Below are 25,812 nucleotides of genomic sequence, written 5' to 3' on the forward strand. Positions count from 1 at the left end.
CTGTAATGACACATTTATTTGGAAAATAGTATAATTCCATCACTAACACCAGATGCACACACACAGACCGGATAACATCAGCGGCACACGTGACGTTGACAAACATTTAACCCGCATTTAATTATCTTACAACCACAGAGAAGAAGCATGAGGGATATGATCACAATATACAAGATACTGAGGGAGGGTAGATACTCTCATGGTGGGTAGAGTGAATAGTTTGATGGTAAGAACAAGACCAAGGGCCAGATTCACGAAGCAGTTACGCAAGTACAGGGGCCAGATTCACGAAGCAGTTACGCAAGTACAGGGGCCAGATTCACGACGCAGTTACGCAAGCACTTACGAGCGTGTCCATCTTTCCTCAATCTTTGGCGGCTTTGTTTACATTTATTAAACAGTTTACAAGCATGAAAACTTGCCAATCAACTGATGTTATTGTTATAAACAGCCTCCTGGTGCTTCGGAGCTCATTAACTGTTTAATAATTGTAAACAAAGCCGCCAAAGATTGAGAAAAGATGGACAAGTTCGTAAGTGCTTGCGTAACTGCTTCGTGATGCTGGCCCCTGTACTTGCGTAACTGCTTCGTGAATCTGGTCCCTTGTACTTGCGTAGATGCCAACATAAAAGACACTGCTTAACATACCACTACACCTGATTAATCTTTGTATATGCTTCATGTTGCGTTTTGAACTGATTCCTACAGATCAACACGAAGCTGTTTCGTACAGATCAACAGACCTTCCGCAGTTACCTTAATGTTGGTGTGATGTCGGCGTCTTACCTTCAACTGTGTGTGGTAAGGGGCAGAGGAGAGGCAGGAGAACCAGGAGGCCAGAGAACGCAGTCCTCCCTACACACCACATCGCAAACACCTGAAAAAATGCAAAACACGTAACTATTTTACAGACCGAACAGCGCTGTTGATTATTGTTGATGCCCGCTGCAGGCCACAACAGCCTGCCTGGACTGGACCTTAAGACACACACACCCAGTCAGTCCCACTGTCGGGGAGGTCACAGCTCTCCTCGCTACTGAGTTGGAATGAGTTCGAGTCCTGTGTAAGGCATGATTTATCGAGCATTTACAATATCTGTTAATTGGTTGACCAATCATGGCAGCTTTCTTTACAATCTTATAAAAAACATATATATAGGCTTATAGAATCTAATTATAGTCTAGCAGAATCTTACAGCATCATAAGGGATGATATACAGAATCTTATATTATCTTAGAATCTTATAATCTTACAGAATCTGAACAATTCCAGAATATTTGCAGAATCTTATATAGAACCATACAGATTCTTGGAGAATCTTACAATCCAAGAGCACTTAACATAGTCTTGCATAATCTTATCGGATTTTACAGAATATTACTTAATTACTTATCTCTTAGAATCTTATAGAATGTTACATAACTGTATAGAGTCTTACCGAATCTTATAGAATCTAACAGAATATTTCACAATATATATATTATAGAATATTACAGAATAATATTAGTCTTACATACTCTTACAGATTCCCCCCCCCCCAAAAAAAAAAAAATCATAATTTTACATAATCTTAAGAGAATCTTCCAGCATTAAAAAAAATCTTACATAATATTATATAACCTTAGAAAATTCTGTAAAATCATTTTGCCCCCCGCTCCATCCCATTACCCCCCCCCCCCCCCTTTTCCCCTCCCCCCCCCCTCTTCCCCACCCCAGTACTCCCAGTACCGCCCCCCCCCCCCCCGCCCCCCATAAATCCCAGTACGGTGTTTGCCTCATATATAAAGGACCAGGTGTCGATTGGTCTTGGACAGCCCCCCCCCCCTCTCCTGTGCCAGGTAAGTCCACAACGGGCTCGCCATAGCCCGTGCTACTTGGGAACGTTTTGTTCCCAGTAGCTGAATCTATAACAACAACATGTTTTATGCTACTACGGCCAAAGTATGAATAACAAATTTATTTTAATTTACCCGATATCAGTGGATAATGGTGTCGATTATAATAAAAAAAATTATTTTGTTTTGAAAACAATTAGGCAGGTGTAACCTTTGTGGGCATTGTCAAAAATCGTGGTAGGGATTAGAATGTGATCTTGATAATATTTTAAGCCTCTTGAATTCTGGCAACGCCGACCTGCCTATGTCCGTCCCATACCGCAGACCATTCCCCCTGCAAAGTTGACCGAGGTCCAATCTTGGACAGACAGACAGACAAGCTGATACTATCACTTACGGATAACTGTTGTAGTGTTATTTATTGTAATATTATTGAAGAAATTACTCGCAACTAGAATTTATGCTCGTGTGAAATGTAGTGTTGTAGTGGTGTGTAGCTGAGGTACTGTGCTGAGCTGTGTACTTTTGTGTGTGTTGTACACACTCGTGAGCTGTGTACCTTTGTGTGTGTTGTACACACTCGTGAGCTGTGTACCTTTGTGTGTGTTGTACACACTCGTGAGCTGTGTACCTTTGTGTGTGTTGTACACACTCGTGAGCTGTGTACCTTTGTGTGTGTTGTACACACTCATGAGCTGTGTACCTTTGTGTGTGTTGTACACACTCGTGAGCTGTGTACCTTTGTGTGTGTTGTACACACTCATGAGCTGTGTACCTTTGTGTGTGTTGTACACACTCGTGAGCTGTGTACCTTTGTGTGTGTTGTACACACTCGTGAGCTGTGTACCTTTGTGTGTGTTGTACACACTCGTGACCTGTATACAGTGTGCACATATTCTCCACTGAAGACAGACTATCATTGTTGACCAGACCACACACTAGAAGGTGAAAGGTCGACGACGTTTCGGTCCGTCCTGGACCATTCTCAAGTCGATTGTGAATGGTCCAAGACGTACCGAAACGTGGTCGTCCCTTCACTTTCTAGTGTGTGGTGTGGTGCACATACTTCAGCCCCGTTACTGTGACTCCTCGCCTGCAGACTACCGGTGATAACACCGCCGTGTCACCTCTTAACATCACGGTGATAACACTGCCGTGTGTCACCTCTTAACATCACGGTGATAACACCACCGTGTGACACCTCTTAACATCACGGTGATAACACCACCGTGTGTCACCTCTTAACATCACGGTGATAACACCACCGTGTGACACCTCTTAACATCACGGTGATAACACCGCCGTGTGTCACCTCTTAACATCACGGTGATAACACCACCGTGTGACACCTCTTAACATCACGGTGATAACACCACCGTGTGTCACCTCTTAACATCACGGTGATAACACCACCGTGTGTCACCTCTTAACATCACGGTGATAACACCACCGTGTGACACCTCTTAACATCACGGTGATAACACCGCCGTGTGTCACCTCTTAACATCACGGTGATAACACCACCGTGGGTCACCTCTTAACATCACGGTGATAACACCACCGTGTGTCACCTCTTAACATCACGGTGATAACACCACCGTGTGTCACCTCTTAACATCACGGTGATAACACCACCGTGTGTCACCTCTTAACATCACGGTGATAACACCACCGTGTGTCACCTCTTAACATCACGGTGATAACACCACCGTGTGACACCTCTTAACATCACGGTGATAACACCACCGTGTGACACCTCTTAACATCACGGTGATAACACCACCGTGTGTCACCTCTTAACATCACGGTGATAACACCACCGTGTGTCACCTCTTAACATGACGGTGATAACACCACCGTGTGTCACCTCTTAACATCACGGTGATAACACCGCCGTGTGTCACCTCTTAACATCACGGTGATAACACCGCCGTGTGTCACCTCTTAACATCACGGTGATAACACCGCCGTGTGTCACCTCTTAACATCACGGTGATAACACCGCCGTGTGTCACCTCTTAACATGACGGTGATAACACCGCCGTGTGTCACCTCTTAACATCACGGTGATAACACCACCGTGTGTCACCTCTTAACATCACGGTGATAATCACATATTAATTAACCAGTCGGTGAGCAATTATTCAAATTAACTACCACATTTGCCGGCGAGTTTGATGCATCCAATTTACAAGGATATTTTGTGACCAAAAAAATATTACTTTGTCTCATCATGCAATTATTGAACGTGATTTACTGTAGAGAAAAACAAATGATTTTTTACATGTAAATACAATACAATACAATGCAATACAATGCAATACAATGCAATACAATACAATACTCGGTGTGTGGTGGACCAAACACATATACGTCCTATAACGTGTTGTTTTTGAATATATTAATTTTATAATATTTCTCAATTTAGCAATTTATAATAACTTATATTTACTTGTGTTCATTTAACCTTCATAGTTCATTTATCATTCAGTAATTATTTAGTTTTTCATTTATTCCATTTAAATGTTCATCTACATGGAAAAGCATATCCACTCCCCCCCCCCTTTATCTACCTTGTCAATTCCTCTGAGAATTTTGTAGGTAGTGATCATATCTCCTCGAGCTCTTCTGTCTTCCAGCGACGTGAGGTGCATTTCCCGCAGCATTTCCTCGTTACTCATGCCTCTTAGTTCTGGGACTAGTCTAGTACCATACCTTTGGACTTTTTCCGGCTTCGTCTTGTGCTTGACAAGGTACGGGCTCCATGCTGGGGCCGCATACTCCAGGATTGGTCTTACATATGTGGTGTACAAGATTCTGAATGATTCCTTACACAGGTTCCTGAACGCTGTTCTGATGTTAGCCAGCCTCGCATATGCCGCTGATGTTATTCTCTTTATGTGAGCTTCAGGAGACAGATTTGGTGTGATATCAACTCCTAGATCTTTCTCTCTGTCTGTTTCGTGAAGGACTTCTGTTACGGACCCGGATCCAGCGTCCGAGCACGGAGCAGTGACGACCACGCCATCTGTGGGTCAGCTCCCGAAACCCCCTCCAAATGGACGACGACACCTGGCAAGGACGAAGTGTACTGGCCACAAGGGCCAGTTTCCAGTCCTGTTCAGCCCACAACACAGCCGCTGCTGACCTCTGGTGAGGTGGTGCTCAGACGACAACGCCATCTATGGAGTGGATATGTTGGGCGTTTGTGTCTGAGCCTGTAAGTGAGGTGCTTTAGTGTGTCCCTGTTATTGATGACGTGTCTGCTTACAGAGTCGACCTGGGACTGCTGTAAGGGAAGTTGAGTCAGTCTACCCAAGGCAGCCGTCCCCATACCTTGTGCTTTGCTACAGCAGCTGTGAGTCGCCTCCCGGAGGAACACTGTGGTGTTACCCTGCCAGTGAAGTGGCAGTTGAAGGATTGTCGTACCCGGGACCGACTGCTGGAGACAATTGACCACTGGGGTATTGTGGACAGGAGAGTGATCTGTGGTATCACACGAGGCTCCTGACTAGGGCGCTACCCTAGTATCGCTCGTGGAGTGGCCTGAACAGCGTTGCTGATCCGGAACCTGCCAGCAGCTTGCTGGACTTGTGGTTGACGGCCTCCACGGCGGTGCCCCAGTGGAACTGTGTTTTGGCTGGCCTGTGTCAGGGGTAGACTCAGCTTGATCAAAGGATTCGTCAAGATACCACGAGAGCACCGAGGACTTGCGTCTTCAGGAGAAGACGACCGTGTATATATTTCCCCTGTGTAGTGTTAATACCCCTCCCCCTGTGTAACTTTTATATATTACTTATTGGTGAAGGTAATTATAATCTTAAGTTTTTGCCTTTCTTTCCCTTCCCCTTTTATTTTACTTGCGTCACGGATCTCATCCCTTGAAAGCCACTACTGGCTTGGGGCCGGATACCCTTCCTCTAATAACATCAGAGTAAGAACCCCGTTGCGTCCCGAGAGGGCCGTAACAACTTCATCTCCCTTTCTGTACCCTATGCCTGCGTGTGCGTGTGTGCGCCTGTGCGTGTGTGTGGGCGTGTGTGTGTGTGTGTGCGCCTGTGTGTGCGTGTGTGCGCCTGTGTGTGCGTGTGTGCGTGTGTGTGGGCGTGTGTGTGTGTGTGTGCGCCTGTGTGTGCGTGTGTGCGCCTGTGTGTGCGTGTGTGCGTGTGTGTGGGCGTGTGTGTGTGTGTGTGCGCCTGTGTGTGCGTGTGTGTGCGTGTACTCACCTATTTGTACTCACCTATTTGTGCTTGCGGGGGTTGAGCTTTGGCTCTTTGGTCCCGCCTCTCAACTGTCAATCAACTGGTGTACAGATTCCTGAGCCTACTGGGCTCTATCATATCTACATTTAAAACTGTGTATGGAGTCAGCCTCCACCACATCACTGCCTAATGCATTCCATCCGTTAACTACTCTGACACTGAAAAAGTTCCTTCTAACGTCTCTGTGGCTCATGTGAGTACTCAGTTTCCACCTGTGTCCCCTTGTTCGCGTCCCACCAGTGTTGAATAGTTTATCCTTGTTTACCCGGTCGATTCCTCTGAGGATTTTGTAGGTTGTGATCATGTCTCCCCTTACTCTTCTGTCTTCCAGTGTCGTAAGGTGCATTTCCCGCAGCCTTTCCTCGTAACTCATGCCTCTTAGTTCTGGGACTAGTCTAGTGGCATACCTTTGGACTTTTTCCAGCTTCGTCTTGTGCTTGACAAGGTACGGGCTCCATGCTGGGGCCGCATACTCCAGGATTGGTCTTACATATGTGGTGTACAAGATTCTGAATGATTCCTTACACAGGTTCCTGAACGCTGTTCTGATGTTAGCCAGCCTCGCATATGCCGCAGACGTTATTCTTTTTATGTGGGCTTCAGGAGACAGGTTTGGTGTGATATCAACTCCTAGATCTTTCTCTCTGTTCGTTTCATTAAGTACTTCATCTCCTATTCTGTATCCTGTGTTTGGCCTCCTATTTCCACCACCTAGTTTCATTACTTTGCATTTACTCGGGTTGAACTTCAACAGCCATTTGTTGGACCATTCACTCAGTCTGTCTAGGTCATCTTGTAGCCTCCTACTATCGTCCTCAGTTTCAATCCTCCTCATAATTTTTGCATCATCGGCAAACATTGAGAGAAACGATTCTATACCCTCTGGAAGATCATTTACATATATCAGAAACAGTATAGGTCCAAGGACTGACCCCTGCGGTACTCCACTCGTAACGTCTCGCCAATCTGAGACCTCACCCCTCACACTGACTCGTTGTCTCCTGTTACTTAGGTATTCCTGTATCCAACGGAGTACCTTCCCTTTCACTCCAGCCTGCATCTCCAGTTTTTTCACTAGCTTCGTGTGGGCGTGTGTGTGTGTGTGTGTGTGCGTGTGTGTGTGCGTGTGTGGGCGTGTGTGTGTGCGTGCGTGAGGGAGACAGAGTATAAGTCTCCACACAGTGGTCTGTGAGACTGGTCGTGTGAGAGCAGGAAATACAGGACTTGCCAGGGACTGGGAAGGGCGGCCGTAGTGAACATGTAAATTGATCGTCAGTCATGTAGATTACCTCTCTGGGAGCCTGGTGATGTCTGTGGCTGGTGCAGGGAGCCTGGTGGTGTCTGTGGCTGGTGGTGTCTGTGGCTGGTGCAGGGACCCTGGTGGTGTCTGTGGCTGGTGCAGGGAGCCTGGTGATGTCTGTGGCTGGTGGTGTCTGTGGCTGGTGCAGGGAGCCTGGTGATGTCTGTGGCTGGTGGTGTCTGTGGCTGGTGCAGGGACCCTGGTGGTGTCTGTGGCTGGTGCAGGGAGCCTGGTGATGTCTGTGGCTGGTGCAGGGAGCCTGGTGATGTCTGTGGCTGGTGCAGGGACCCTGGTGGTGTCTGTGGCTGGTGCAGGGAGCCTGGTGATGTCTGTGGCTGGTGCAGGGAGCCTGGTGATGTCTGTGGCTGGTGGTGTCTGTGGCTGGTGCAGGGACCCTGGTGATGTCTGTGGCTGGTGCAGGGAGCCTGGTGGTGTCTGTGGCTGGTGCAGGGAGCCTGGTGGTGTCTGTGGCTGGTGCAGGGAGCCTGGTGGTGTCTGTGGCTGATGCAGGGAGCCTGGTGGTGTCTGTGGCTGGTGCAGGGAGCCTGGTGGTGTCTGTGGCTGGTGCAGGGAGCCTGGTGGTGTCTGTGGCTGGTGCAGGGAGCCTGGTGGTGTCTGTGGCTGGTGCAGGGACCCTGGTGGTGTCTGTGGCTGGTGGTGTCTGTGGCTGGTGCAGGGAGCCTGGTGATGTCTGTGGCTGGTGGTGTCTGTGGCTGGTGCAGGGAGCCTGGTGATGTCTGTGGCTGGTGCAGGGAGCCTGGTGATGTCTGTGGCTGGTGGTGTCTGTGGCTGGTGCAGGGAGCCTGGTGATGTCTGTGGCTGGTGGTGTCTGTGGCTGGTGCAGGGAGCCTGGTGGTGTCTGTGGCTGGTGCAGGGAGCCTGGTGGTGTCTGTGGCTGGTGCAGGGACCCTGGTGGTGTCTGTGGCTGGTGCAGGGAGCCTGGTGATGTCTGTGGCTGGTGCAGGGACCCTGGTGGTGTCTGTGGCTGGTGCAGGGAGCCTGGTGATGTCTGTGGCTGGTGCAGGGAGCCTGGTGGTGTCTGTGGCTGGTGGTGTCTGTGGCTGGTGCAGGGAGCCTGGTGATGTCTGTGGCTGGTGCAGGGACCCTGGTGGTGTCTGTGGCTGGTGCAGGGAGCCTGGTGATGTCTGTGGCTGGTGCAGGGACCCTGGTGGTGTCTGTGGCTGGTGCAGGGAGCCTGGTGGTGTCTGTGGCTGGTGCAGGGAGCCTGGTGATGTCTGTGGCTGGTGCAGGGAGCCTGGTGGTGTCTGTGGCTGGTGCAGGGACCCTGGTGGTGTCTGTGGCTGGTGATGTCTGTGGCTGGTGCAGGGAGCCTGGTGGTGTCTGTGGCTGGTGCAGGGAGCCTGGTGATGTCTGTGGCTGGTGGTGTCTGTGGCTGGTGCAGGGAGCCTGGTGATGTCTGTGGCTGGTGGTGTCTGTGGCTGGTGCAGGGAGCCTGGTGGTGTCTGTGGCTGGTGCAGGGAGCCTCGTGATGTCTGTGGCTGGTGCAGGGAGCCTGGTGATGTCTGTGGCTGGTGCAGGGAGCCTGGTGATGTCTGTGGCTGGTGGTGTCTGTGGCTGGTGCAGGGAGCCTGGTGGTGTCTGTGGCTGGTGCAGGGAGCCTGGTGATGTCTGTGGCTGGTGCAGGGAGCCTGGTGATGTCTGTGGCTGGTGGTGTCTGTGGCTGGTGCAGGGACCCTGGTGGTGTCTGTGGCTGGTGCAGGGAGCCTGGTGATGTCTGTGGCTGGTGATGTCTGTGGCTGGTGCAGGTAACGTTGATAATAACTTATTTTTACTCCCAAAGTTTACACAGTAAATGAGAGTTATTGTCAAGTTTTCTAAAGTTCGCCAACAGAACTTAGTGGAAGAATTTTGTCCATATATTTTGTTAATATCAATAATATTTAGAGAGTTGTAAATCCCTCTGAGGTTTACAACTGTGTGTTTGTCTATTCCTTGGTTTGGTAGTGGCTGAACTGAGACCGCTTTGTTTAGGTATAGCAACTTGCCTAAAGCTAGGCTCGTTCATCCAGCGGCCTATCCCACACACACACACACACATTGGTCATTTTAACATGCTGTTCATTCAAAATAGGACATTTCTCAAATATACATTAATATTTTTAAGTTTAGGTTAGGTTAGGTGTTTAGGTTCTGTCGAGAATTATTTGTATTTGTAGTACGTGGGAGAAGCATTTTACGAAGTTGGGATTCGAGCAGAAGTCGGCATGAAGCAGTGTTCGAACGATTGATTGATAAGGATTAAGCCACCCAAAAGGTGGCACGGGCATGAATAGCCCGTAAGTGATGGCCCTGTTGAGCCATTACCAGTATCAATAGATGATACTGGAGATCTGTGGAGGTGCGGCTGCACCCTGCGTGACGGGAGATGTCTCCCATGAGTGTTCGAACATCATCAATTGTGAGTCATGTTTTTCATCCGTAAATATAGGGTTACCGTCACGAGACTCTGCCTCACCCTCCTCGGGAATCGAACCCAAGTTCGAACTCTTGACTGTCTATGTACACAGGACCATACGAGCTGCGCCACCATCCCCCCCTGCCCCCCTGCCCCCCCCCCTGCCCCCCCCCCCCTGCCCCCTGCCTTCCCTGCCCCCCCCTCCCCCAAGACCCAACAACACGTAACTGCCATTTACAGAGACGAGACAATTAAAACAAAATCAGACTAAATACAAAAGGAAAATTAAAACCTAAGCTGCAACTTAAAGTTCTCGAGCAATTCCACGTCTGCAAAACTTGCAATAATTAGTCAATTAACTTCTAATTAGTTTTTGAACTTTACTCTTTAGGGAGTCTGAGTGCTCGTCAGGTCTGATTGGTCGCCCAAAATCCATCTGAACCCACGGTGTGTATGTTGGAGTAGATAGCCTTGAGTAGATAAGTTGGAGTAGATAGCCTTGAGTAGATAAGCTGGAGTAGATAGCCTTGAGTATATAAGCTAGAGTAGATAGCCTTGAGTAGATAAGCTGGAGTAGATAAGCTGGAGTAGATAGCCTTGAGTATATAAGCTAGAGTATATAGCCTTGAGTAGATAAGCTGGAGTAGATAGCCTTGAGTAGATAAGCTTGAGTAGATAAGCTGGAGTAGATAGCCTTGAGTAGATAAGCCGGAGTAGATAGCCTTGAGTAGATAAGCTGGAGTAGATAGCCTTGAGTAGATAAGCTAGAGTAGATAGCCTTGAGTAGATAAGCTGGAGTAGATAGCCTTGAGTAGATAAGCCGGAGTATATAGCCTTGAGTAGATAAGCTGGAGTAGATAGCCTTGAGTAGATAAGCTAGAGTAGATAGCCTTGAGTAGATAAGCTGGAGTAGATAGCCTTGAGTAGATAAGCCGGAGTATATAGCCTTGAGTAGATAAGCTGGAGTAGATAGCCTTGAGTAGATAAGCTGGAGTAGATAGCCTTGAGTAGATAAGCCGGAGTAGATAGCCTTGAGTAGATAAGCTGGAGTAGATAAGCTTGATTAGATAGCCTTGAGTAGATAAGCTTGAGTAGATACTATGTGCTCGCGTTATTCACACAACTATAATAACATTTAGTTATTGACAGAATAACACTTTTATAAGACTACGAGAACATTGTGTTATTCACATAACCAGAACACTGATATTAACATAACAAGAACACCGTGTTATTCACATAACCAGAACAATGTGTCATTGACAGAACCCCAAGAACATTGTTATACACAGAACTACAAGAACAATTATCCACGGAACTACAAGAACACTGTTATTCAAAGAACACGGGGCAAGAACACAGGAAAATGTTCATCTGGAACAAATATCTTGTTTGTCACACCTTTCCACATGAGTGAAAAACACACGAAACCAGCACAGGTATATCTCAGGTACACTCAAAAGTATACCAATATTCATCTATACAGGTATACACCGACGAAGGCCTGGTAGACCAAAGTATACTCAGGTATACCAAAATATATCACCAGTTTCATCTAATAACCTTGACCAAAACGCTCTAAAAAAATCAATTTAACTCTCATCGTTCTATAAATGTCATTTTGTAACACAATTAAGTATTGCGTGGCGGGATAATTACTTACATAATTCTATATATATTTATTTAGCAATGTTTTAATTCTCGCAACAGTATTTCAAAGCTTAAAAAAAATGCCTTCGTGATTAATTAGCTGTAGGTTAATTATTTTAATGAGGGGAAAGGGTTCTTTCCGTAGTGGTAATATAATATGATGAATATAATGCTTTGCTAAAATTATGGTTATCTTGAGATGATTTCGGGGCTTTAGTGTCCCCGCGGCCCGGTCCTCGACCAGGCCTCCACCCCCAGGAAGCAGCCCATGACAGCTGACTAACACCCAGGTACCTATTTTACTGCTAGGTAACATGGGCATAGGGTGAAAGAAACTCTGCCCATTGTTTCTCGCCGGCGCCTGGGATCGACCCCGGGACCACAGGATCACAAGTCCAGCGTGCTGTCCGCTCGGCCGACCAGCTGCCGGTGGTGGTGTGGTGAAGATCATGACTATATTCATGAAGGTGAAGATTAGATCATGATACTGATGGTGAAAATGATGAGAGTGATAATTATGGGTGGAAATGATGTCTGGGATAATAATTGTGTCGTAGTGTCATAATTTTGTTTGTGTTCGAGTACATGTGGAGAGTGTGTACATATTTTATGTACAAGTGCACTTTAATTCAAGTGCGTTGAGTGGGGGTTGGAGAGTGTCTTGGGCAAGCACTCTTGTGAGCCAAACTGGACTATTTGTGAGTGTGTGTGTGAGTGTGTGTGTGTGTGTGTGTGTGTGTGTGTGTGTGTGTGTGTGTGTGTGTGTGTGTGTGTGTGTGTGTGTGTGTGTGTGTGTGAAAATAGGCCTTGTGTAGAGGTGAAATCATGGGTATTTTTAACTTTGTTCACTTATCATGCACCTCATACCTATCCCGTGGGCGGTAGTGGACCCCATACCCATCCCGTGGACGGTAGTGGACCCCATACCCATCCCGTGGGCGGTAGTGGACCCCATACCCATCCCGTGGGCGGTAGTGGACCCCATACCCATCCCGTGGGCGGTAGTGGACCCCATACCCATCCCGTGGGCGGTAGTGGACCCCATACCCATCCCGTGGGCGGTAGTGGACCCCATACCCATCCCGTGGGCGGTAGGGAATAGTGGTTCTATCCTAACCTAACCTAACACAACCCAAACGAACTTAACCAGACCTTAAATAAAATAATCAATTCTAACCTAATCCACCTCAACCCAAATCAACTTAACTTGACCCAACCAGCCACCAAAACTAAGATGTTTGGTCGCGTCTGAGTTCAGAGTTCCCATACTGGCAACTAGGCAGGCCTGGTCGGAGACCGGGCCGCGGGGACTATTGATCCCCGGAAGCTACACTAGGTTATATATACTGCCTAAGAGAGGCGCAACGACTCTCTTCATTTCCCAACATATAATACTATAAGGTATACAATGTAAAATGAGTTGACAGTATATTGTTTAATTCTTCGTAATCTATCTACAGTTCGCAATTTGGTTTCGGGAGAAAATATATCACTGATTTGGAGATTTAAAGGAATTTTAGCATATATATATTTTTTCTTGTTTTCTGGGAGTCTCTTTTTTTGTATTTAGTGATTTTTTTTTCTTGCAGAAAGACATTTCCATCTTCTCTAATGCCAGCTTTTCAGCTCAGCTGGCGTCTCAAGAAAATTGGAAAGCAATTTAGAATAATAGGATGGAGTCTTAGATCACTGTAATATAGAATGCTTTGTACACACACATACACTCACACACACACACACATACACACACACACACACACACACACACACACACACACACACACACACACACACACACACACACACACACACACATACACTCACACACACACACACACACACACACACACACATACACACACACACACACACACACACACACACACACACACACATACACACACACACACACACACACACACACACACACACACACACACACACACACACACATACACACACACACTGATTTTCACCCAGAACGTAGAAGATATCGAGAATTTAGAGCATGAAATACCTCTAGGGGCCAGTGACCATTGTGTCCTAGTCTTTGACTACATGATGGAATTCAAAATTATGACCATGGGACAAGAGATCTGGGAAAGGAGAGCTGACTACAGGAAAGGGGACTATATGAGGATAAGGGACTATCTGGGTGAAGTGCAGTGGGAGGAAGAAATTAGAGGAAAAACAGTCCAAGATATGATGGACCTAGTCATACAGAAATGCCAGGAGGCCGAAGAGAGATTTATACCAACGGTAAAGGGAAAAAATAAGAAGGAATATAATAACCCATGGTTTAATAGACAGTGTCAGGAAGCAAAAATGGCCAGCAGGCGGGAGTGGAGGAAGTACAGAAGACAAAGAACAGAGGACAACAGAAGCAGATACAACAGAGCTAGGAACGATTACATTAACATAAGACGAACATCGGAAAGGGACTATGAGAACGATATTGCAATCAAAGCGAAAAAACAACCTAAGTTACTACACAGTCATATAAGAAGAAAAATGTCGGTGAACGACCAAGTGACAAGACTAAGGAAGACAGAGGGGGCATATACTGAAAGTGACAAGGAAATCTGCGAGGCACTGAATGCCAGTTTCCATGGAGTGTTCACTACCGAGCCTGAGCAGCTCCCATTGTTGGAAGGGGTTACCCTAGATGAAAGACTATCAGATATAGAGGTGACAGCAGAGGAGGTAATGAAACAGTTGACAACTCTAGATGCAACTAAAGCAGTTGGACCAGACAAAGTATCACCGTGGATACTAAAAGAAGCAGCACAGGCCCTCAGCGTGCCTCTGGCAATGATCTTTAATGAGTCACTTATGTCAGGAGAATTGCCCAGTTGCTGGAAGAAGGCAAATGTCGTGCCGATCTTCAAGAAAGGAGATAGGGAGGAGGCACTTAACTACAGACCTGTATCACTGACAAGCATCCCCTGTAAAATACTGGAAAGAATAATTAGGCTACGACTGGTTGCACACCTGGAGAACATTAGGTTTGTGAACAAACATCAACATGGGTTCTGGACAGGGAAATCGTGCCTAACAAACCTTCTGGAATTCTATGATAAAATAACGAGGATAAGACAGGACAGAGATGGTTGGGCAGACTGCATATTTCTGGACTGCCAAAAAGCCTTTGATACAGTACCGCACATGAGACTGCTGTTCAAGCTCGAGAGGCAGGCGGGGGTGGGGGGAAAGGTCCTAGAATGGATAAGGAACTACCTAACAGGAAGGAGCCAAAGAGTTACGGTAAGGGGCGAGAAGTCGGACTGGCGAACAGTAACAAGTGGAGTACCACAAGGATCGGTGCTGGGACCAATTCTATTTCTTGTATATGTCAACGACATGTTTACAGGCGTAGAGTCCTACATGTCGATGTTTGCGGATGATGCAAAGTTGATGAGAAGAGTTGTGACAGATGAGGATTGCAGGATCCTCCAAGAGGACCTGAACAGATTGCAGAGATGGTCAGAGAAATGGCTACTAGAATTCAACACGAGCAAATGTAAAGTTATGGAAATGGGACTAGGAGATAGGAGACCAAAGGGACAGTACACAATGAAGGGGAACAGCCTACCTGTAACGACGCGTGAAAGAGACCTGGGGGTGGACGTAACACCTAATCTATCTCCTGAGGCACATATTAATAGGATAACGACAGCAGCGTACTCTACACTGGCAAAAGTTAGAACATCATTCAGAAACCTAAGTAAGGAGGCATTTAGGGCGCTTTACACTGCCTACGTAAGGCCAGTCTTAGAGTATGCCGCCTCATCATGGAGTCCCCATCTGAAGAAGCATATAATGAAACTGGAAAAGGTTCAGAGGTTTGCAACGAGACTCGTCCCAGAGCTACGAGGGATGGGGTATGAAGAGCGCCTGAGGGAACTGTGCCTTACGACACTAGAAAGAAGAAGGGAGAGGGGGGACATGATAGGAACGTATAAGATACTCAGAGGAATTGACAGAGTGGACATAGACGAAATGTTCACACGGAATAGTAACAGAACGAGAGGACATGGATGGAAGCTTGAAACTCAGATGAGTCACAGAGATGTAAGGAAGTTTTCTTTTAGCGTGAGAGTAGTGGGGAAATGGAATGCACTTCAGGAACAGGTTGTGGAAGCAAATACTATTCATAATTTTAAAACCAGGTATGATAGGGAAATGGGACAGGAGTCATTGCTGTAAACAACCGATGCTCGAAAGGCGGGATCCAAGAGTCAATGCTCGATCCTGCAAGCACATATAGGTGAGTACATATAGGTGAGTACACACACACACACACACACACACACACACACACACACACACACACTAAAATAACAGCGTCATACGGTCGATAGCCATAATTCAATAGGAGCCGGAGCAGCTGTCACCCTGACATTACACACTGACACACGCCAACTTCCACCCATCCAAACTTCTTTACCTCAGCCAAGTTGTTCCAGCGCGGCGCCCGGGGGAGTAACTGCTGGAAAAGTTCCCTTGTTAGGATCCCCTGTGATAACTGGAGACCATATTGAATACAGTGGAAAAGTTGGTAGCTTCCTGCTACTGTCTTGGGTACTGGGAGTAAGGGAGGAGGCTTGGAGTTCCCAGTCCTCACCCCCAGCCTTCCAGTCCTCACCCCTAGCCTTCCAGTCCTCACCCCAGCCTTCCAGTCCTCACCCCAGCCTTCCAGTTCTCACTCCAGCCTTCCAGTCCTCACCCCAGCCTTCCAGTCCTCACCCCAGCCTTCCAATCCTCACCCCAGCCTTCCAGTCCTCACACCAGCCTTCCAGTCCTCATCCCCAGCCTTCCAGTCCTCACCCCCAGCTTTCCAGTCCTCACACCAGCCTTCCAGTCCTCACACCAACCTTCCAGTCCTCACCCCAGCCTTCCAGTCCTCACCCCCAGCCTTCCAGTCCTCACCCCAACTTTCCAGTCCTCACCCCAGCCTTCCAGTCCTCACCCCCAGCCTTCCAGTCCTCACCCCCAGCCTTCCAGTCCTCACCCCAACCTTCCAGTCCTCACCCAGCCTTCCAGTCCTCACCCAGCCTTCCAGTCCTCACCCCCAGCCTTCCAGTCCTCACCCCAGCCTTCCAGTCCTCACCCCAGCCTTCCAGTCCTCACCCAGCCTTCCAGTCCTCACCCCAACCTTCCAGTCCTCACCCCAACCTTCCAGTCCTCACCCCAGCCTTCCAGTCCTCACTCAGCCTTCCAGTCCTCACCCAGCCTTCCAGTCCTCACCCCAGCCTTCCAGTCCTCACCCCAGCCTTCCAGTCCTCACCCCAGCCTTCCAGTCCTCACCCAGCCTTCCAGTCCTCACACCAAGCCTTCCAGTCCTCACCCCCAGCCTTCCAGTCCTCACCCCAACCTTCCAGCCCTCACCCCCAGCCTTCCAGTCCTCACCCCAACCTTCCAGTCCTCACCCCCAGCCTTCCAGTCCTCACCCCAGCCTTCCAGTTCTCACCCAGCCTTCCAGTCCTCACCCCCAGCCTTCCAGTCCTCACCCCAACCTTCCAGTCCTCACCCAGCCTTCCAGTCCTCACCCCAGCCTTCCAGTCCTCACCCCAGCCTTCCAGTCCTCACCCCAGCCTTCCAGTCCTCACCCAGCCTTCCAGTCCTCACACCAAGCCTTCCAGTCCTCACCCCCAGCCTTCCAGTCCTCACCCCAACCTTCCAGTCCTCACCCCCAGCCTTCCAGTCCTCACCCCAACCTTCCAGTTCTCACCCAGCCTTCCAGTCCTCACCCCCAGCCTTCCAGTCCTCACCCCCAGCCTTCCAGTCCTCACCCCAACCTTCCAGTCCTCACCCCCAACCTTCCAGTCCTCACCCCCAACCTTCCAGTCCTCACCCCAACCTTCCAGTCCTCACCCCCAACCTTCCAGTCCTCACCCCAACCTTCCAGTCCTCACCCCCAGCCTTCCAGTCCTCACCCAGCCTTCCAGTCCTCACCCCAACCTTCCAGTCCTCACCCCAGCCTTCCAGTCCTCACTCCAGCCTTCCAGTCCTCACCCCAGCCTTCCAGACCTCACCCCAACCTTCCAGTCCTCACCCCCAACCTTCCAGTCCTCACCCCAACCTTCCAGTCCTCACCCCCAGCCTTCCAGTCCTCACCCCAGCCTTCCAGTCCTCACCCAGCCTTCCAGGTCAGTGCACAGGACACACTGACAGGCCAAATAATTGGTGGTGAATGCCCATAACAACTCAGACTGCCTTTCCCTTCAATACCTTCACTGCTGTTCCAGCTAACATGTAGATCCGTCCCTGTTGATGAGCAAAATATATGTTGCTGTGTGTAAATACTGTTTCGTAATGTAAAGAAATGTCTCCAAATGTCTCGTGGGTGTGTGTGTGGCAGCTGTATGTGTTGGTGGTGGCAGATGTATGTGGTGGTGGAGGCAGCTGTATGTGGTGGTGGTGGCAGCTGTATGTGGTGGTGGTGGCAGCTGTATGTGGTGGTGGTGGCAGCTGTATGTGGTGGTGGAGGCAGCTGTATGTGGTGGTGGTGGCGGCAGCTGTATGTGGTGGTGGAGGCAGCTGTATGTGGTGGTGGTGGCAGCTGTATGTGGTGGTGGAGGCAGCTGTATGTGGTGGTGGTGGCAGCTGTATGTGGTGGTGGTGGCAGCTGTATGTGGTGGTGGAGGCAGCTGTATGTGGTGGTGGTGGCAGCTGTATGTGGTGGTAGTGACAGCTGTATGTGGTGGTGATGCCAGCTGTATGTGGTGGTGGAGGCAGCTGTATGTGGTGGTGGTGGCAGCTGTATGTGGTGGTGGTGGCAGCTGTATGTGGTAGTGGTGGCAGCTGTATGTGGTGGTGGAGGCAGCTGTATGTGGTGGTGGTGGCAGCTGTATGTGGTGGTAGTGACAGCTGTATGTGGTGGTGATGCCAGCTGTATGTGGTGGTGGTGGCAGCTGTATGTGGTGGTGGTGGCAGCTGTATGTGGTGGTGATGGCAGCTTTATGTGGTGGTGGTGGCAGCTGTATGTGGTGGTGGAGGCAGCTGTATGTGGAGGTGGAGGCAGCTGTATGTGGTGGTGGTGGCAGCTGTATGTGGTGGTGGTGGCAGCTGTATGTGGTGGTGATGGCAGCTGTATGTGGTGGTGGTGGCAGCTGTATGTGGTGGTGGAGGCAGCTGTATGTGGAGGTGGTGGCAGCTGTATGTGGTGGTGGTGGCAGCTGTATGTGGTGGTGGAGGCAGCTGTATGTGGTGGTGGAGGCAGCTGTATGTGGTGGTGGTGGCAGCTGTATGTGGTGGTGGAGGCAGCTGTATGTGGTGGTGGTGGCAGCTGTATGTGGTGGTGGAGGCAGCTGTATGTGGTGGTGGCGGCAGCTGTATGTGGTGGTGGTGGCAGCTGTATGTGGTGGTGGAGGCAGCTGTATGTGGTGGTGGAGGCAGCTGTATGTGGTGGTGATGCCAGCTGTATGTGGTGGTGGAGGCAGCTGTATGTGGTGGTGGAGGCAGCTGTATGTGGAGGAGGCAGCTGTATGTGGTGGTGGAGGCAGCTGTATGTGGTGGTGGAGGCAGCTGTATGTGGTGGTAGTGACAGCTGTATGTGGTGGTGATGCCAGCTGTATGTGGTGGCGGCAGCTATATGTGGTGGTGGAGGCAGCTGTATGTGGTGGTGGCGGCAGCTGTATGTGGTGGTGGAGGCAGCTGTATGTGGTGGTGGTGGCAGCTGTATGTGGTGGTGGAGGCAGCTGTATGTGGTGGTGGTGGCAGCTGTATGTGGTGGTGGTGGCAGCTGTATGTGGTGGTGGAGGCAGCTGTATGTGGTGGTGGTGGCAGCTGTATGTGGTGGTAGTGACAGCTGTATGTGGTGGTGATGCCAGCTGTATGTGGTGGTGGAGGCAGCTGTATGTGGTGGTGGTGGCAGCTGTATGTGGTGGTGGTGGCAGCTGTATGTGGAGGAGGCAGCTGTATGTGGTGGTGATGGCAGCTGTATGTGGTGGTGGTGGCAGCTGTATGTGGTGGTGGAGGCAGCTGTATGTGGTGTTGGTGGCAGCTGTATGTGGAGGAGGGAGCTGTATGTGGTGGTGGAGGCAGCTGTATGTGGTGGTGGTGGCAGCTGTGTGTGGTGGTGGCAGCTGTATGTGGTGGTGGTGGCAGCTGTATGTGGTGGTGATGCCAGCTGTATGTGGTGGTGGAGGCAGCTGTATGTGGTGGTGGAGGAAGCTGTATGTGGTGGTGGAGGCAGCTGTATGTGGTGGTGGAGGCAGCTGTATGTGGTGGTGGTGGCAGCTGTATGTGGTGGTGGTGGCAGCTGTATGTGGAGGAGGCAGCTGTATGTGGTGGTGATGGCAGCTGTATGTGGTGGTGGTGGCAGCTGTATGTGGTGGTGGAGGCAGCTGTATGTGGTGGTGGTGGCAGCTGTATGTGGAGGAGGCAGCTGTATGTGGTGGTGGAGGCAGCTGTATGTGGTGGTGGTGGCAGCTGTATGTGGTGGTGGTGGCAGCTGTATGTGGTGGTGGTGGCAGCTGTATGTGGTGGTGGAGGCAGCTGTATGTGGTGGTGATGCCAGCTGTATGTGGTGGTGGAGGCAGCTGTATGTGGTGGTGGAGGAAGCTGTATGTGGTGGTGGAGGCAGCTGTATGTGGTGGTGGAGGCAGCTGTATGTGGTGGTGGTGGCAGCTGTATGTGGTGGTGGTGGCAGCTGTATGTGGTGGTGATGCCAGCTGTATGTGGTGGTGGTGGCAGCTGTATGTGGTGGCGGCAGCTGTATGTGGTGGTGGTGGCAGCTGTATGAGGTGGTGGTGGCAGCTGTATGTGGTGGTGGTGGCAGCTGTATGTGGTGGCGGTGGCAGCTGTATGTGGTGGTGGCGGCAGCTGTATGTGGTGGTGATGCCTGCTGTATGTGGTGGTGGTGGCAGCTGTATGTGGTGGTGGTGGCAGCTGTATGTGGTGGTGGTGGCAGCTGTATGTGGTGGTGGTGGCAGCTGTATGTGGTGGTGGTGGCAGCTGTATGTGGTGGTGGCGGCAGCTGTATGTGGTGGTGATGCCTGCTGTATGTGGTGGTGGTGGCAGCTGTATGTGGTGGTGGTGGCAGCTGTATGTGGTGGTGGTGGCAGCTGTATGTGGTGGTGGTGGCAGCTGTATGTGGTGGTGGAGGCAGCTGTATGTGGTGGTGGAGGCAGCTGTATGTGGTGGTGATGCCAGCTGTATGTGGTGGTGGAGGCAGCTGTATGTGGTGGTGGAGGCAGCTGTATGTGGTGGTGGTGGCAGCTGTATGTGGTGGCGGCAGCTGTATGTGGTGGTGGTGGCAGCTGTATGAGGTGGTGGTGGCAGCTGTATGTGGTGGTGGTGGCAGCTGTATGTGGTGGCGGCAGCTGTATGTGGTGGTGGTGGCAGCTGTATGTGGTGGTGGTGGCAGCTGTATGTGGTGGTGGAGGCAGCTGTATGTGGTGGTGATGCCAGCTGTATGTGGTGGTGGAGGCAGCTGTATGTAGTGGTGGAGGCAGCTGTATGTGGTGGTGGAGGCAGCTGTATGTGGTGGTGGCGGCAGCTGTATGTGGTGGTGGAGGCAGCTGTATGTGGTGGTGGTGGCAGCTGTATGTGGTGGTGGTGGCAGCTGTATGTGGTGGTGGTAGCAGCTGTATGTGGTGGTGGTGGCAGCTGTATGTGGTGGTGGAGGCAGCTGTATGTGGTGGTGATGCCAGCTGTATGTGGTGGTGGAGGCAGCTGTATGTGGTGGTGGCGGCAGCTGTATGTGGTGGTGGCGGCAGCTGTATGTGGTGGTGGAGGCAGCTGTATGTGGTGGTGGAGGCAGCTGTATGTGGTGGTGGTGGCAGCTGTATGTGGTGGTGATGCCAGCTGTATGTGGTGGTGGAGGCAGCTGTATGTGGTGGTGATGCCAGCTGTATGTGGTGGTGGAGGCAGCTGTATGTGGTGGTGATGCCAGCTGTATGTGGTGGTGGAGGCAGCTGTATGTGGTGGTGATGGCAGCTGTATGTGGTGGCGGCAGCTGTATGTGGTGGTGGTGGCAGCTGTATGTGGTGGTGGAGGCAGCTGTATGTGGTGGCGGCAGCTGTATGTGGTGGTGGCGGCAGCTGTATGTGGTGGTGGAGGCAGCTGTATGTGGTGGTGGAGGCAGCTGTATGTGGTGGCGGCAGCTGTATGTGGTGGTGGTGGCAGCTGTATGTGGTGGTGGAGGCAGCTGTATGTGGTGGTGGTGGCAGCTGTATGTGTTGGTGGTGGCAGCTGTATGTGGTGGTGGTGGCAGCTGTATGTGGTGGTGGTGGCAGCTGTATGTGGTGGTGGAGGCAGCTGTATGTGGTGGTGGTGGCAGCTGTATGTGGTGGTGGTGGCAGCTGTATGTGGTGGTGGAGGCAGCTGTATGTGGTGGTGGTGGCAGCTGTATGTGGTGGTGGAGGCAGCTGTATGTGGTGGTGGTGGCAGCTGTATGTGGTGGAGGAGGCAGCTGTATGTGGTGGCGGCAGCTGTATGTGGTGGAGGAGGCAGCTGTATGTGGTGGTGGAGGCAGCTGTTTGTGGTGGTGGTGGCAGCTGTATGTGGTGGTGGAGGCAGCTGTATGTGGTGGTGGTGGCAGCTGTATGTGGTGGTGGTGGCAGCTGTATGTGGTGGCGGCAGCTGTATGTGGTGGTGGTGGCAGCTGTATGTGGTGGTGGAGGCAGCTGTATGTGGTGGCGGCAGCTGTATGTGGTGGTGGCGGCAGCTGTATGTGGTGGTGGAGGCAGCTGTATGTGGTGGTGGAGGCAGCTGTATGTGGTGGCGGCAGCTGTATGTGGTGGTGGTGGCAGCTGTATGTGGTGGTGGAGGCAGCTGTATGTGGTGGTGGTGGCAGCTGTATGTGTTGGTGGTGGCAGCTGTATGTGGTGGTGGTGGCAGCTGTATGTGGTGGTGGTGGCAGCTGTATGTGGTGGTGGAGGCAGCTGTATGTGGTGGTGGTGGCAGCTGTATGTGGTGGTGGTGGCAGCTGTATGTGGTGGTGGAGGCAGCTGTATGTGGTGGTGGTGGCAGCTGTATGTGGTGGTGGAGGCAGCTGTATGTGGTGGTGGTGGCAGCTGTATGTGGTGGAGGAGGCAGCTGTATGTGGTGGCGGCAGCTGTATGTGGTGGAGGAGGCAGCTGTATGTGGTGGTGGAGGCAGCTGTTTGTGGTGGTGGTGGCAGCTGTATGTGGTGGTGGAGGCAGCTGTATGTGGTGGTGGTGGCAGCTGTATGTGGTGGTGGTGGCAGCTGTATGTGGTGGTGGTGGCAGCTGTATGTGGTGGTGGTGGCAGCTGTATGTGGTGGTGGTGGCAGCTGTATGTGGTGGTGGTGGCAGCTGTATGTGGTGGAGGAGGCAGCTGTATGTGGTGGTGGAGGCAGCTGTATGTGGAGGAGGCAACACAGTCTATCATGGCTGATATATATAATTATTCACTCCAGCCACAATTGAAAATTATAGCCTCTAAATCTATATAAAAATGGTATAGTATATAATTATAATAACCCATCCTTCTGTTTAGATCACAATAGTACCTATTGTGACTGTCGTCAATAATCAGAATTCGTACGTTTAGGCTTAGTATAGTACACATAAGTACTATATTAGGCCTAGGGAGGTTAGGCTAGGTTAGATTAGTTTGTCGAAGCAACACAAATAAGAAAAATAGTTTACCGGTTTGTCCAACTCAATAGTTCACATTTCTACTTTCTAATTTCGTTGTATGTCGGTATATGTACTATAGTCCTCATCGTTTCTATAACTACTACCAAGAACAAGATGATGGGGTTGAGTTATAATGATACATCTTCAGAAGGATCTGAAGATGTATTGATTGATACGTGTATTAATTAATGTATTAATTAATGCATCCTTCTGAAAATGTATCGATTAATAGGAAAATACTTGATGAATTTCTTGTCTTGTTTTCCTTCGTGGTCAGACACTGTCACATTATTCATCATGTGTTAACGTCTTAGAGATTTACACACACACACACACACACACAAACACACACACACACACACACACACACACACACACACACACACACACACTCATACCAACCTTCATAAAATAGCACTTAGAGCAACTCTTTAAAAGAACGTACAAAAATGTACTTTTGTACCAAACAAACTCACATTTTGTACCACTGACACACAAAATGTGGAACAGCAACTAAACAGCCTAACCAATCCTAGACCAATATAAGCAGTTCTTGGTGTAACACAGTCAGCTTTCGACCCAATTTAGCACCAATTTTAGATTTAATTGCCCCCCCCCCACACACTGTAAAATAGTACAAAACGATATTTTTTTAATGAGTACAACAGTTCATTGTTGTATTTCAGACCAACAGCTGCTGTAAGCACTACAACAGGTGCATTACAGGTGGCAATACAGTACAGAGGCCAACAAGTTCATAAAGCCAACTCTACCTTTTGTTCAACCAGGATGACAATGTAACTGGGGCGGGATTCCAGCGGAAACGGACTGTCTCTCCATATTCAAACTGTCCCCATGAATATTCTGATACTTTTGATGACGGCTGACAGCTGTTGGGTGAGGCCATTTGAGTTGAGTGTTCCTGTCAGCGGCGGTGAGTTAGCTACGTCACCACCAAGGCTCTTGTCAAGGTCGATAAACATGTACATTATATATATATATATATATATATATATATATATATATATATATATATATATATATATATATATATATATATATATATATATATATATATATATATCAGGCGGCACCCAGGTCTCTCTCCCCCCTTCTCTCCACATCTGCCCCTTTTCTCACTCACCCTTTCCCTAAAAAAATCCCTTTCTCTGCTCCCTTCTCTCTCTCTCTCTCTGTCTGTCTCTCTCTCTCTCTCTCTCTCTCTCTCTCTCTCTCTCTCTCTCTCTCTCTCTCTCTCTCTCTCTCTCTCTCTCTCTCTCTCTCTGTCTCTCTCTCTCTCTCTCTCTCTCTCTCTCTTTATTAACACATTTAGGTACATCTGCAGCTGCCCTAGACTATATGAAGGGGAGTACAGTGTATCAAAAAGCTAGCTACGTGATGCTAAAAATCCCCATCACACACGATGGTTAGTCATACAGAGGCCTGTGATCAGTAGCCTACACTGGCAGACTCTGAGTGCACTGTGAGGATATCTTCAAGAATACGAGAGTGAATAAAGTAATTGTAAAGCTCCAGGTACCTCATGCCAACTGGTCTGAAAGGTCTAATAACTGGGCATTCGGTGTTGTAGTGTGGGAGATCGTGCCGTAGTTCCTGCTCACAGAGTTTGCACCTGGAGTGCTCAGGATTGGGAGATCCGTCATCTGTAGCCACGGTACTTTTTTTTTTATTAACATATTAGGTACATCTGCATTTGTGCAGCTACCCTAGACTATATGAAGTGGAGTACAGTGTGTCAAAAAGAAGCTAACTAGGTGATGCAAAAAATCCCCATCACACAGGATGGTTAGTCATACAGAGGCATGTGATAAGCGGTCTGCACTGGCAGACTCCGGATGCATTTTGAGAATATCAACACCACAAGATTGAATAAGGTAGCAGTGGTAATACAAGTCCCCATCTCGCAGGATGGTTAGTCATACAGAGCCATGTGTTTAATAGCCTGCACTGGCAAATTTTGGGTATACTGTGAGGATATCTTCAAGAATACGAGAGTGAATAAAGTAATTGCAAAGCTCCAGGTACCTCATGCCAACTGGTCTGAAAGGTCTAATAACTGGGCATTCAGCGATGTAGTGCGGGAGATCATGCCGTAGTTCCTGCTCACAGAGTTTGCAACTGGAGTGCTCAGGATTGGGAGACCCGTCACCTGCAGCCACCTGCCACAGGTAACGGTAACCCAACCTGATCCTTGCAACCACTGTGTCGCACAGTCTAGTGGACGTTTTGTGCTGTCCATAGATGTAGGTTTCAGATCTGAACAAATCATAGCTTTTTATACTAGTACTTTCAGGTCGTTGGGAGTAAGTAAGTTCTTTCCTATCAGATCTGAATGTTTGGATCAATACAGTTTTGACAGCAGAGATGGGGATACCTAGATCTAATTCAACTTCAAACTTGTTACACGCTAATTTGGCTGCAATGTCTGTCTCATTATGATGGGTTATATTTATGTGTGAAGGTATCCATACAAAGGAGATTCGAGACCCTTTACTCTGTGCATCAATTAGGTCATTTATAATTGGGAGTATGAGGTTCTTGCTGTCGATCTTCCAAGAGAAGTTTTCGATTGCTTGAAGAGCAGACTTTGAATCGCAGAATATTATTCCTCCTCCAATATTTTTTAATTTGCTGGTTGCTAAATGTAATGCTGCTAGTTCTGCTTGTGTGGAGGTCAGCCAGTTGTTTAGCCTGACACTGACAGACTTTGTGCAGATAT

The 25,812-nt window shown here is 49.4% G+C and overlaps 1 protein-coding gene across 1 annotated transcript in view; it reads right to left on the reverse strand.

Annotated features, from left to right (window-relative positions):
• LOC138353830 (Ig-like and fibronectin type-III domain-containing protein 2) overlaps nucleotides 1-25,812 on the reverse strand; it is a 113,655-nt gene that overhangs the window by 76,112 nt on the left and 11,731 nt on the right. Inside the window, exon 2 of the mRNA XM_069307246.1 lies at nucleotides 787-877. Coding sequence (XP_069163347.1) covers nucleotides 787-868 — 82 coding nt within the window. The 5' untranslated portion in view covers nucleotides 869-877. The remainder of the gene's footprint in view (nucleotides 1-786; nucleotides 878-25,812) is intronic.

Source organism: Procambarus clarkii, chromosome 60, assembly GCF_040958095.1.
Source record: "Procambarus clarkii isolate CNS0578487 chromosome 60, FALCON_Pclarkii_2.0, whole genome shotgun sequence".
In the NCBI taxonomy this organism is placed as follows: Eukaryota; Metazoa; Arthropoda; class Malacostraca; order Decapoda; family Cambaridae; genus Procambarus; species Procambarus clarkii.